The sequence below is a fragment of the Quercus lobata genome, chromosome 11 (assembly GCF_001633185.2).
Source record: "Quercus lobata isolate SW786 chromosome 11, ValleyOak3.0 Primary Assembly, whole genome shotgun sequence".
Taxonomy (NCBI): Eukaryota; Viridiplantae; Streptophyta; class Magnoliopsida; order Fagales; family Fagaceae; genus Quercus; species Quercus lobata.
Window position 1 is genome coordinate 3,634,648 of NC_044914.1, and position 14,063 is coordinate 3,648,710.

General features: G+C 35.3%; 1 protein-coding gene across 1 annotated transcript; it reads right to left on the minus strand.

The window, feature by feature from the left end:
- Positions 1 to 7,762: 7,762 nt before the first annotated feature.
- On the minus strand, positions 7,763 to 8,587 carry LOC115967595 (probable calcium-binding protein CML23). Its single transcript, XM_031086724.1, has one exon. The coding sequence runs from the start codon at positions 8,513 to 8,515 to the stop codon at positions 8,036 to 8,038; it is 480 nt and encodes a 159-aa protein (XP_030942584.1). The 5' UTR covers positions 8,516 to 8,587; the 3' UTR covers positions 7,763 to 8,035.
- Positions 8,588 to 14,063: the final 5,476 nt, after the last annotated feature.

The following is a 14,063-nucleotide window of genomic DNA, read 5'->3' on the forward strand; positions in this document are numbered from 1 at the left end:
TTCAAATGTGATGTGTATACTCAATTGCTTGTCGATCAAACCCAAAAAAAATTTCGAGTATTTTATATGTTTTTTAAAGTGTTTTTATGCTTTCGTGTTTTGAATTTTTGTTTGAAATTGCTTGTTTCATGTTTTTCATCAAAAACTTCTTTAGAGGGATTTTTGTGAGAAGCTTGTTACTAAGAACTTCCCACGAAAATGAGTTAAGGCAAAATGTGAAAACACAGAATTTCAAACAGAAACTTTCGCAATTGGCTCACGATTGTCTCACGAGTAATGCTTACCGCGAAAAGTTTTGTGCTTCAGAGGCATTTTTTTGTGAGTAACTTCGTGAGAAGCTAACCCGCGAAAAACGCATGTTTTCAGTTTTAAAAGGCTGATGTAGACATTTTTTTCAAACACATCCTATTTCCCTCATTTTGCCTCCCTCGGGCCTCTATCTATCCAAATCCTATTTTCACTCAAAAACCCAACCAAATCTTAAAAGGAAATCTTCGTCAAATCTTTTCTAAGGTATGTTCATACAATCTTTTCTATTTATTTCCTTAGATTATGCAAAAAAATGTTAGGTTTTACTTGGTTTGGGTATTTTTATAAAAAGGGTTGGGAACTTTAAATTTTGTCAAAATTTTTTCAATTTCTTGATTGGGCTCTGTCCCATTTGATCTGTTTGTGTTTGTGTTGGCCAATTATGGCATTTTAACATGTATTTAGGCAAGATTCACACATGTTCATGTATTGCCCACATGTTAGTTTTATAGGTGTATATCAAGTGTTTGATAAAATGCCCAAATGACAGTTTGATATTGTTTTGAACTCCAATGAGTTCCAAACTTTGGATATTACTATGATTGGACTTGTTTATCATGTTTTGATCATTGGTTGTGTGTTTTACACACTTTGACCCAAATATGCTTAGTCATGCCTTGCACATGCATCACATATGCATGCACATTTGATGCACACACGTGCACAATTGTCAATTGTTTTGCATTTCATTGATATTACATATGTCAGCTCCTATAACATGATTGTGTCACTTTGTTTTTGTTCCTCTTTAGGACTTTGTGCTTATTTTATGGACTAACTTGGTACTAATCAAGTTTGTGTTTGTGTTTTGTGTTTTTGCACTTGTTTCTCTGCTTTGTGTCTGTTTGTGCAGATATCTCCCACTAAGCACTCTGCTTCCAAGAAATCCTCAAAGCGTCCACTCACGGACTCAGAGAACTTCAGAACCATTAAGGCAGACATGGCCTACAACGATTGCTATAAAAGGGCAACGATAATCATTGAAAGGGTTGTGTGAATGGAGACCCTTGAAAACACTTCCATCCCTAAAGTGTTAAAGGAGAGAACTTGGACAAAGTTGCTGAATCCAAGTGGAAATGTATATGCTGAACTTATAAGGGAGTTCTTCGCTAATGCCACTGTGGAAGGAGGCCACATCAACTGTTGGGTGCAACAAAAGGAATTCATTATCATAAGGGATTCCATTCAATAGTTCTTTGAAGTTCATCGACCATCTCAACCAATCTCCGTACAATATGATGACAAATTGGACTCTCTTGAGCCAATGGCGAAGCTCCTTGGTGGCTTTCTCAATAAGAAGTCAATGAACAACACCCCTTTCAATGCAGAGATGAGGACATTGGCCTATGTCATGATTCACAACCTCAACCCGGTGACGAACTTGACAACATTGTCTGGACCAAGAACCATTTTCCTATATGATCTCTTCACCCATAAGGAGATAGACATATGCGGTCATGTATACCACCTCCTGACCAAGAGTATCACCAAGAGGAACTCAAGGACAATACTGCCTTTCCCAAATCTCATTATGGGTTTCATAGCAAAGACAAAGCTAAAGATTCCAAGCAGTCTTACCATCATGCAAAGAGATTATCCCATTAGTTCTCATACCGTGACTCGAAGCAAAGCCCACATCACCAAATCAAGAACAGGCGTTTCTCAAATCCCAAGGGATGATGTTGAGGAAGAAGGTGGGGATACTGAGGAAGAAATTAATAGGTTCACCTCAGCCCCGGAGGGCTCTGCATAACCATCTTCCCAAGCACAAGCACGGGGACCCGATCGTCTTGATCGCCTCATTGCAAAGGTAGAGTAGATGTATAGCATGCTCGAATCCCATGTGTAGCACACCTCAGATCAGTTTGCTTATATCCAAGGCCAGATTACTGCACTATCATCACAAATTGAAGATATGCAATGGAGCGGGGATTAGAATCAAAATCTGAGCAGTTTTAGCCTCTTTGGCCATTCCAGTCAAAAAGGGGGAGAAAATTTTGATTGGGAGATGCACAATTTGAGGGGGAGCAGAGCAGATCATAAATATTGGTTTATTTTGGTGGTTCAGTGGTTTAATATTGTTTTTACTTTTATAGTTTTTATAAGTTTTTATAACTCTTGGATATTTACATTACTTTCTTTTAAAGCTTTAAGTACTTTGGTTTAAAACTTTCAGTTTATATTCAGTACTTTTTTTTTTTTATATCCTTGCTTTGTAGCATTTTTTTCAAGTACTTTTAGATTTTGTTGCATTATCTTGAGTACTACACACTTGTGCCTTTGTTGAATCTTGTATCCTTGATGCAAATACTTCTTGTATTTCGCTTTGGTTGTGTATTGGACATGCAATTGATTTCCACATTGCTCTTAATTGCATTGCGTGTCTGGATGATCATTTACAATCGCACTTTACTTACTCATATACGTATTGTGTATCCAACTTGTCATAAGCTTAATGAAAGTTTTGTTTGTGTGCGAGTGTTTCAGGTTATAGGTATATACATGCAAGTGCTTCACAACTTCTAGATTAGGTGTGAATGAGTTTTATCACTGTTCCCAAACTCACGTTTAAGTCTAGAGTCTATTTTAGGGGTTTTGTCACGAAATAGCCAAAGGGGAAGATTGTAAAGTTGTGATCTATAACTAATTTGTGTTGGCTTTAATTCCGTGCCAAATTTGATTGTAATTTTGTTCAATCTTTTGTACCCTGTATTTTATTTGGAATTTCATTGTAAGAGTTGTATGTGAGAGAGTGTGTGAAGGCTCAAGGCAAATTGAAGACCAAAGAAGTTTTCGCGGGTAGCTCGCGAGAAGCCTTCCTACGAAGTGAAGCATGTGCTCAGCATATGACTGGAATGCGAAGAGTCATGACAAATGGTGAAAATTGGTTTTCGCAAGTGTCTCACGAGTAAAGCCTTCTCGCGAGATACCCGCGAAACATTCTATTTTGCCAATTTGTCATATCTAATACACAAGGTCTTTACCCACACTATATATACCCATATGCTATCCGCGAAGTGAAGCATGTGCTCAGCATATGACTGGAATGCGAAGAGTCATGACAAATGGTGAAAATTGGTTTTCGCAAGTGTCTCGCAGGTAAGGCCTTCCCGCGAGATACTCGCGAAACATTCTGTTTTGCCAATTTATCATATCTGATACACCAGGTCTCTACCCAAACTATATATACCCACATTACCCACATATGTTGAGGACTGATTTTCAGGGAGAAAACCTTAACCATTACACTTGAGAGTGAGAGATTGTTATACCTACAATTCTCTATACAATCTATTGTGGTTTTCCTCAACTCCTACCTTTCCATTTCCAAATCCTTGAGAGGTTGATAACCCAAACACTTACCACACCCATCTTGAGTGTAAAGTGAGGTTTAAGTGCTGCTAGGAAGTATTGGAAGAAGCAATTTATTTGGTGGATGCAATTGGGCTGAATTGCATGATCCAGAGAGTTAGAGAAGACAAGGCTTTGTTAAGTTAGTTGGTAGCAGGAGCTTGAAGGGCTCGAGTACATGGGATAGACTAGGCTTGGAGGGTTTTTTGTTATTCGTGTACTCCAACTTATTCTCTAGTGGATCGATTTATCGCTTGGAAGGCGGCGGAGAGGTTTTTCGTCGAGTTCTTCGGTTTCCTCTTTGATAACACATTAACGTGCTATCTTGTGTTTGCATTCTTCTTCCTTACTCTTTAGCTTTCATTTTACTACTATGATTTATTGAGTATAGCTTAGAGTAGGTATATTGTTTATTAGCTCGCATTTACTCTATTCCGCACTCAGTTTAAGTTAGAGTAAAATCAATCAAGTCGTAATTTTAAAGCTCTTGTGTTTTCACACAAATTCAAGCTTTCAGAATCAATTTTCCTTCAAGACAAAAAATAATTAAATAATTTTTGGAAGTTGAAATAGAAATTTGAATCAATTTCTAACAATTTTGTTTTTAATACATAGTCTAGGTTCTTATAAATCTATTCAGCCAAGCAAATTTTGATTTAAGTTGGCATGTTTGATAAACAATTTTGAAAGCAAACTTAGTGTCCGTTTGGGATTCGTTTATTTTGTTGAAACTAAAACTTCTTACTGAATGTACTATGAAAAGCAAGAGGATGCATCATCAGCTGCCACACTAGTGTAGCACAACATGCCACCACCCAGTGCAGCAGCCAATGCACCAAGTAAAGCATCACCAACTGCCTCACCAGTGTAGCATAGCATGCCAGCCAGTGAGCAACCAGTGCACTAGGTGATGCAGACTCAGCTATCACACTCAGTGTAGCACAGCATGCTACCCAGTGCAGCAGCTCGTGCATTAGAACTGCCTAGACAAGCACTGTACCAACTCAGACAAGAAATTCAATATCAAGGACAAGTGAAGTTCAGATTAAAGATTCAAGTAGAAGTCCAGATTGTATTTCAGAGTTAAAGAAATTGAAGAGTTGTAATTACTCCTCTGAACGACAGTGTGGTTTACTTGGTTTGCTTGATGAGTGTACAAAAATGGCATGTAGCTTTGTTAGTTAGTTTGGTTAGTTTTAAGTTAGACACGTGTGTGAGTCCGTTAAGTTTGTTGCATTGTGTTCATACGTGCTTGTAGCGGTTAAGTTAGTATATATATAGTTGTATGAGATGGGTTCAAGTTACACCTGGTGTAACTCTTTAGAGTTACACCTTTTCTAAACCATTGGATTTAAGTAGATCCAATGGTCAAAAAAGACACTCATTAATACTAATATTCTGATTAGTATCTCATTAATTATCCCTTATTTATTGCATTCCATACCTATTTCTAAACCCAAAAAAATGGTCTACGTTTTTCTCTCTCTCTCCTCCATAGTTCACGTTTTTCTCTGCTCTCTCTTTCTCCTCCATCGATTTTCCCCATATCAATTCCACTGCCTTTCTCTTAATTCCAATCTCACCAGCATGCTCCTTGCCTCATCAACATGAACAAATAAAAAATAAAACCTTATTATTAAATGTATTTTATGGTCCATCTAATAAAAAATTAAACCTTATCATTAAATGTATTATTCCCCAAAAGGTTTTTGTTCTTATATTTGTTTGTTCAGAATTTAGACTTCAGCAACCAACAAAAAAAAAAAAAGAGGTTGGGAAAGTGTGACATATCTAGTATAACAACTCAAATAACGACTTAATTTAGTGTTACACTGAAAAGGACTTGGTGGATCTGTCACCTAACAAGCAAAAACTACTGGTCTAGGCTCTGGATATTCTTTTCAATTTTGCTTAATTACGAAAGGAAACATAGCAAAAGCTCATGTAGGAGAAAAATTTTATGGACCAATATGTTAGTCAATTTAGTTAGTAACTTGGTATTGCGGTATTCGCATTAGTACTGAATACTGATCATCTTCAAAATTTTGTAGTGGACGAGTTTACATTCCAATAATCATATATGTAGCACTAGTTCAATCCCGTATGGGCCTTATAGGCTACAAAATATGTGAAATTATCAGTTCCTTTTGAATAAACCTAAGGCCCAAGCAAAGTGTGGTGATCAGAAATTCCAATTGTGTGTCCAGCGGCTGTGGCTTTTTTTTTTTCTTTCTGCCGGCAACCTGGCCATGGAGGTGGAAGAGCAGTGGAAGAGCAGTGGAGGAGAAAGAAAAAGAGAGAAACGTACAGTGGAGGAGAAAGAGAGAGAGACATATACTCTTTTTTAGGTTTAGAGATAGGTATGGAATGTAATAAATAAAGGATAATTAATGAGATCCTAATCTAAATATTACCATTAATGAGTGTCTTTTTTTACCGTTGGATCTACTTAAATCCGATGGTTTAGAAAAGGTGTAACTCTAAAGAGTTACACCAGGTGTAACTTGAACCCATCTCTAGTTGTATAGTTACTGAATTAATTAATGAAAACAGTTTTCATCAATTTCTCATATGTACCGTAGATAAAGGTAAAATTTAGTTGAAATAGTATAGTGGGACTTATGAATAGTATCAAAAAGTGCAGTGAAACTCATAAATAATAGTAAAAATAAGCTAAATAGTAAAATAAATTAGCAAAAATAATTTTTGCCAAATGCATACTTAGACTCAACTCATCACATCAGTTTAATAAACATAATCAATTAAAGTTTTAAACTAGCCAAACTCAATCAACTCAATTTGTTTTTAGCTAAGTAATACCAAAAAAAATGCATCTATGAGTTAAAGAATCTTGGTTTTTTTTTTTTTTTTTTTGAAGAGAGAATCTTGGTATTTTCTGAGTCTCCCCATCAATAATGCCAATCCCCAATAGTAAGATCTAGAGAGAGAGAGAGAGAGAGAGAGAGAGAGAGAGGAAAAAAAAAGGGTAAGTAATAAGTGACCAAAAAAGTGTTAAGCAGGCCCAGATGTACATGTGACTGGGGCCATAAATATTGAACACCCAACGGTACCCTTAATTATAGATTATATTATTCACATTATTAAGGCCCGTATCTTTTTTCTAATCTCTATTTATGGTAAAGTATTACTAACTTTTAATAATGAATTTAGTATTAAAAGTCAAAGAAAGCAATAGAAATATTGGAAAAGAATAAACTTGGAAAGAAATCAAGAATCTTTCCGTAAAAGAAAAAAAAAAAAAGATAGCCTGGCGCAAGGAGCAAGCAAAGTAAACCGCGTTGAGCTCAGCATTAGCAAATGCACAATTATTATGGCGTGTACTGTCGCGAAGTACTTTTCGTGTCAATGACTCTCACGCGGTATCCCAATAAAAAAGACCGTTAGACTGACTGTACCACCGTGGACCACCAATCATCGTTTATAACACCACGACCTAATCCAACTAATATTGTATGTTTCTCATTGGTCAGTCAAACACCCAAAATCAGTGGTGGTACCGCGCAACTACTCAAACCACAAGTCAATAACATATTTTTTTTTTTTTTTAAATTTTAATAAATCACATCATGAAACCAAACTTAAATTCCCAATTGAATCCAAATTTATAACTACCTAATTATATTGAATACAATTTTCATGAAACCAAACTTAAAATACAAACCCTAATATTAATGTAATCTAAGTATTTGAATTTAATTTAAAATTTTAAATAATTATAATTATGTGATTGAATTTAATTACGAGACTTAAAAACGGCCTTCTGAATGATTCAAATTCCATGGCTCCCAAATCCCAATAATTGAGTTATCAATAGAAATTATACCAAAAAAATAAAATCGCATATGAATCCTAAATTCAAAAACAATGTCAAAATTTAAGTGGGACAGAAAAAGCATTGGAACTAACAACTAACAACTAAAAACTCACATGAAAAAAAAAAAAAAAAAAAAAAACCGCACAACATCAAAACATTCACGAGATTTTCATGAAACCATTAAGCAATAAAATCCAAGCGAACCTAATCCAATTTCCAATCCTTTTTTTTTTTTTTCGAAGAGGAACAAAACACAAAGATTAAAGATGGAAAGAAGAGAAAGGAGTTAACACAAGAAACCGTGTGTACAAGTTCAATTAAACTATGTCAATGCATTAACTAAAATCTCCGACTCCAAAGCTACATTAGGATAATTAGAAGCCCAATTGGTGGAATATTTTAAACATATTTTCAGTTTTTAAACGATTACACACATCATCACACCCTTTTTCACCCACCACACATATTTTTAAAAAATAAAAATATTACTCAAACTACACTACCAAACCAAGTCAGAAATCTAAACTATCAGAGGCCTCTCTAACCTTGTTTCATCATATTCTTGAACTCTTCGAAATTGACATGTCCATCACCGTCCTTATCGACCGAACTAATCATCTTCGAACACTCGGCAAGCGTGCACTTCTCTCCCAACCGCCTCAGAACCTCGTGTAACTCCTTAGCCGAGATTAATCCATTCTTGTCGAGGTCGTACAAATCGAACGCGTCACGAAGCTCCTTCGTAGATGAAGCCGATGACGATGATCCTCCCATGTGAAACTCAGCGAACTCGTCTAGACTGATAAAACCGTCGCCGTCCTTGTCAATCTCTGACATTATGCGACTCACCTCGTCGGATGTCGTTTGAGAACCCAACGCATGAAGAATATCCTTCAACTCGTCGCGCGAGATTTTACCGTCTCCGTTTTTGTCGAACTTGTTGAAGACTTTCTTCACTTCGTCCGTAGTCCCCAGAGAACTGCTGCTGCTGCTACAACGTTTGGAGTTTTTCGCAGCCATGGGAGAGACAAAAGAAAGAGATTTTTTTCTCTCTAGGGTTTCTTTTGTGTTTTTTCTCTTCCGCAAACCGAAGAGTTTTTATAGTGTGTCTTTCACGCGGTTTTAGTAAAACGCGTTTGAAGGTAGGGTACCGAATTAATGGTTTACTTTTTGCACTAAAGGCCGATCACATGTGGTCCGGTTAGCTGGCGTGGGTTTTTTTTTTTTATTAAAAAATTAATTAGTTGGGGAGACAATGGGATGTGAACGCGTGTCCATATCAAGCGCACAAAATATTTTACATGTGCCAAGTTATAAATTCCAGATTCGTTTGTAAAAAATAAATAAATAATAGATTTTCTTTTTATGAAAAAATTTTGGTTTGATGAGTCATGACTAATAGGTAAAAAGTAGCGACAAGCTATAATTGACTCTTATATACATTCATTATTAACAGCATTTTTTATTTGTTATTATTGATTTATAATCTCTCTTCTTCTTCTTTTTTCTTTTTTTTTTGAAAAATAAACACATAGTGAAATGGGGATGAAATTCTAATACAAAGACTCAGCCTCAATTTTTTTTATTTTTTTTTATTTATTAGTGTGGTTGATACTTTTATAATAAAAAAAAAAAAAGGGATATTGATAGGTGGTTGTTGGTGACAAATAAGAGGTTGATGAGTTTTGAGGATTGGGATTTGGTGGGTATTGCACCTGGTGCAATAGTAATGAAGGTTGAAATTGAAAGATACAAAAAGTAACTTTCAATTTCAATCATTAAATAAAAAAAATTTTAAAAAATAAAAGTTAAAAATGTAAAAAAATTTGTGAAGAAAGTAGTGTAATTACATAGTGCAATTGCTACCTAATCTCAATCTGCGTTTTGAGTAAGACTGAGCTGGGATGCAAACAATTATTATGTTTTGTTCGGGGTTGTAAGAGCACTAGTAATAGTGGTGCTAAAAAGCTATTTTTAGCACCACTACATATAAATAAGTGGGTTGCAATAATGGAGCTCAAGGTAAAAATTTTACTTTCATTGCTACAGTGCACAACTATATATGGCTATGCACTATAGTTGAGAGCTAAAAAGAAAAAATCATTTTTTATTTTCCAACCGATTAAAATAATATTTTTTCCTTTGTTTTTTTTTTTTTTACTATTCTTTTATTCTCCAACGGGCAAGCCCTCAAACAAAACAACTCTCAACTCCCACAAACTCACTCTCTCAAACTCTCACCTCTCTGTCTCATTGCAGCTAGCCCGACTCGATCCTCAACATCACCGGCCCACCGAAGCTTGATGTCACTGACCCACCAACTGACCCAGTTCGTCGAACTCCCAAGCCAACCCAAGCCCCAAGCCACTGATCCACGCCTCAGACCCACGCCTCCGATCCGTTGCCAATCCACGCCTTCGAAATTCTTGAGGAATTGATTTTTTTGATTTCGAAATTCTTACAAACAAACTTGAATCATGAATTCTAGTTTTAATGAGAAATTGTTAGTTTGGTTTTGAGACGCTCAAAATTGAATTTGTTTTTTTTCTTTATTAGTGGGATTAAGCTACATTTCAAATTAAGTATTATGCATAATCATATTCTATTGTTATACTTCTAAGTATTTTAAGTTTTGATGAAAATGTTAGTTTGTGAGTTTTATTGTAATTTGGTTTGAGTTATGTATGTGAGTAATTTGTGGACTACATTGTTCCAACTATAATATGTATTCTATTTTATATGTTTTCTTATAAAGTTCCTTCATTTTATAGTTCACATTGTTCCAAGATTGCTTCCGGACAATTGAGATGATTGTTTTAGTCAAAGATAAATTTGTATATATATAATTTGTTTTTTAAAAAAATAATGTTGTTATTGGGGGTGTCCAAACCAACCCACCAACTGACCCACCCGGCCAATCCGATCCAAGAACCGGCCAACCCGACGCCGTGACGGGTCGACGGTGGGTCGCTGCCTCTAGAACCCGAGACTGGCGAGTCGGTTGACGGATTTGAACATGAAAACCTGAAAAAACCGATCCGACCGTATTACACCAGAAAAAGTCCTCGTTTTCCATTGATGGGAGCGTTTTGCTGGTGGTTTTAGTCCGATCAATCAAGAAATGGCCAGATCTCTTCAAGATTCAACGAGATCTCATCGAGATTTGGCTAGATCTCATTGAGATTAGGTAAGATCTCATCGAGATCCGGCTAGATCTCAACATATTTGGCCGATTTAGTACAGGTCCGGTGGACTTTAGCAAATTCCAGCAGAGTTTTGCAACTTTCAACCCTGACCGAGAACAGACCGGTCTTTGGGGAGGTCCGACCACCCAAACCAACCCCTTTCACCGTTCGGCTTTCGGCGGCGGGTCTAGAAATGGTAGACCTGAAGTAATCGGGTCGGTTCTAGGTTGGGCACAAACCCGACCCAGACCGAGCCATGGACAGGCCTAGTTGTTATACTAGATGATAATGGGCTGTCATGATGATTGAAAAATTTTTGTAGTCGAAAGATAAATTTGTATATATATAATTTGGGGTTAAAACAAAATATTATTTTTATACTAGATGATTAATTGCTTCATGATGATTGAGAAATTGTTTTAGTAAAAAAATATGTATAAGTATAATTTGAGATTAAAAAAAAATCACTTGTTAACACTAAACGATTATTTGCTATTATGTGGCGATGACAGTGACGATGGCGGCAGCGATGACGGCAACGATAGTGGCAGCGGTTGTGGTGGTTATGGTTGTGATTATTGTTTATTGTAATGGATATATTATTTTATTATAGTTGATATATTATTTTATTATGATATTTATATTATTTTATTATGTTGAAAACTAAAATAGATTACTGTTGTTGGATATTTTGTAAAATAAATAAAGTAATTTTTTATAGTACTAAATAATTAAATTTTTTGATCAAATTTTTTGATCCACTGATGTTCTTAAGTTGTAACAAGTTACAAGGACTGAGGTTTTTTTTTTTTTTGAAAGAATACAAGGATTGACTTTATGGTAGGAAGTTTTTTTTTTTGTTTGAGGAACACTTTATGATTGGATCTCTCTCAATTCTCACCTGTTTTTACACGTTAATAATCCTTCCAAGCAAAGTGAACTGTACATGCTCCCACTTTTGGTATGGACATTTTTTTATTTATAGTTGGTTTAGTGCAATATTTTTGAGTAACCGCGTACACTGTGGATGGGACGGGAATTTATGGTTGGTATAGTAGTAGCTTTTGGTTTGAAGAAAGCAACCATTGAAAACGACTTGACCTGTTTTTTTTTTTTTTTTTTTTTAAGAAAAGAAAAGGACTTGACTTGTTAACGCGTGATTCAGCCAAAAGAAAAAAGAAAAAAGAAAAAAAAAAAAAAACGATCAACATAAAAAAATCAATCCTTGGAGTTGGAAGGTATGACAGTTGAATATCGTTGGAAAAACACTTTACTGATCAGTGCACAACCAGGGAGAATGGAAGGAACATGCACAAGCAGACCAGGAAGAGTGAGCGGAACCCCAATTAATGGGCTTTTCAATTGCTTCCAAGATAGCTGTTAATATCTCGAAACAATTAAGTCCAAAAAGAAAAGCAACATATGTCTTATTGCTACAAAATGCAAATGCAATTAAAAGCCCCAATATTTTCATGCTAGACGAGATGAGCTTGTTGACCTAGTCTGGGTTAGAAATCAATGGTTAAATAATTAAATTTATCATATTTTCATAATCTAAGTTTTTAGGACAATCATTAATTTAACATAATATTAGAACGGAAGGTCTTGAATTTGATCCATATCTTCTCCACTCTACCTCCACCTTAAGGGCATTTGGTTCACTCAGGGCGGAGCCATGTAGTGGCTTCGGGGGGCCTCGGCCGCTGCAATTTTTTTTTTTTTTTCATTAGAGTAGGTAGAAAAAAAAAATTTGGCCCCCCCCCCCCCCAATATTGGACAGCCCGCCCCCCCATGCCCAATTCTCAATTATTCTCCCAAGTCCAGCTCAAATATTCTCCCAAACTCAGCTTTAGTTTTAGGTCTTATCATCTTATGTACTCCAAACAAAAACAAGCTGGCCCGCTCAAGTCCAAATACTAAAAACAAAACTTCACTTTCTTTTCATCTCAAAAAATCCACCCACTCACCCACGGAATCCCTTTCTTTACTTCTTATTCTTTTGTTTTATCTTCTTTGATACACTTTCATTTGCACTAGTACCGTTGCCTACCTATCAGCCCCCAAAACTCCAGTCCTCTGTACTCACAGTCCACAAAAAAAAAAAAATCCTGATCAATTTTTTCTTTCTTCATCAGCTTTAGTTTTGAAACTTGGTGACTGATGAGTTTTCTTCTCTTTCTTAAGCATTAGATATTCATCTCTTTTTAGTGTCTTTTTTTGATTTTCTCAACTATCTACACCTAAATATTCACATGCTCTTTATATTTTTATAAATTTTTAGAGAAATACATGATTGAAGGTATGAGGAGATTGTTTGTGATGAGTCTTGAAGGAAAGATCTAAAGTTGGAGACAGTCAGGTAGGGGCAGTAGGCATTGCCACACGGGTGACCCATTTTTGCACTTTGTGAAGACAAAGTTTCTAAGGTAAAATTATTTTGATTTATTACCTATTTTTGATTAGTTAGATATCATGTGGCTGTGGATGTGGCTATGGGTGTTGCTAAATTGTTTGGTTTATATTGTGTACCAATACTTGTATGTTTAATTTTTGTTTTTGTTTGAGGGGTTATTATTAATTAAAGTCATATTAAAAATGGGTTGTATGTTTGGTAGAGAAGTTTAAGTAATGTTATTTGTAGTTTTTTAAAATACGTGTGAGTTAAAATGTTAAGTATGTGGAAATGTGTGTAATGTTGTTTAAAAACAAAAAATGAGTTATTTAACAACTCTACCAAACGAGGCCTTAATTACAGGGATGTAGTTGTTGGAAAACGAATTGGTTTATATAAACTTCCATGTTTTTTAAATATTTTTCTCTTAACAAGGCATCTTATACTATTATGTTTGAGGAAGTCGCAACATCAATTCAGATAATAGCAAAGTTCAGACAGCAACAAAAGTCCAAGCTATGTTGCAACTTAAAAGTACAAAGATTTTGAGTTGATTACATTTGAAGTTTGAAGTTGATTTGTAGTTTAAATAAATGATGATGCAATTGAAGATTTGAGTAAAGATATAGTAGAAACAGCATGTTAGGATTAGGATTTCTTTTAAATTCAAATTATACTGAGTTAGTTGCTATTTAGTTTAGATAGAAGTTGTTCCTATTTTGTAGGATTTTATTGTGGATAAGATTATCTCCTTTTGGGTATTTCTATACTAACAAATGAATGAAAAGGCAAGATAAAATTTACCCAATTGAATTCTATATATGCACTTGTTATAGTTTGGAAGGTCATTTGTTGTGTTTAATTTAATAATATGATGATGAAAAATCATCTCCACTTACTAATATTGTTTAATTATTTTGATATCTAGGTTTAAACCTTCGTGCAAATTAAGTTCACTACTTTCCCAAAGAATTCAGAGAGACCTAGCTCT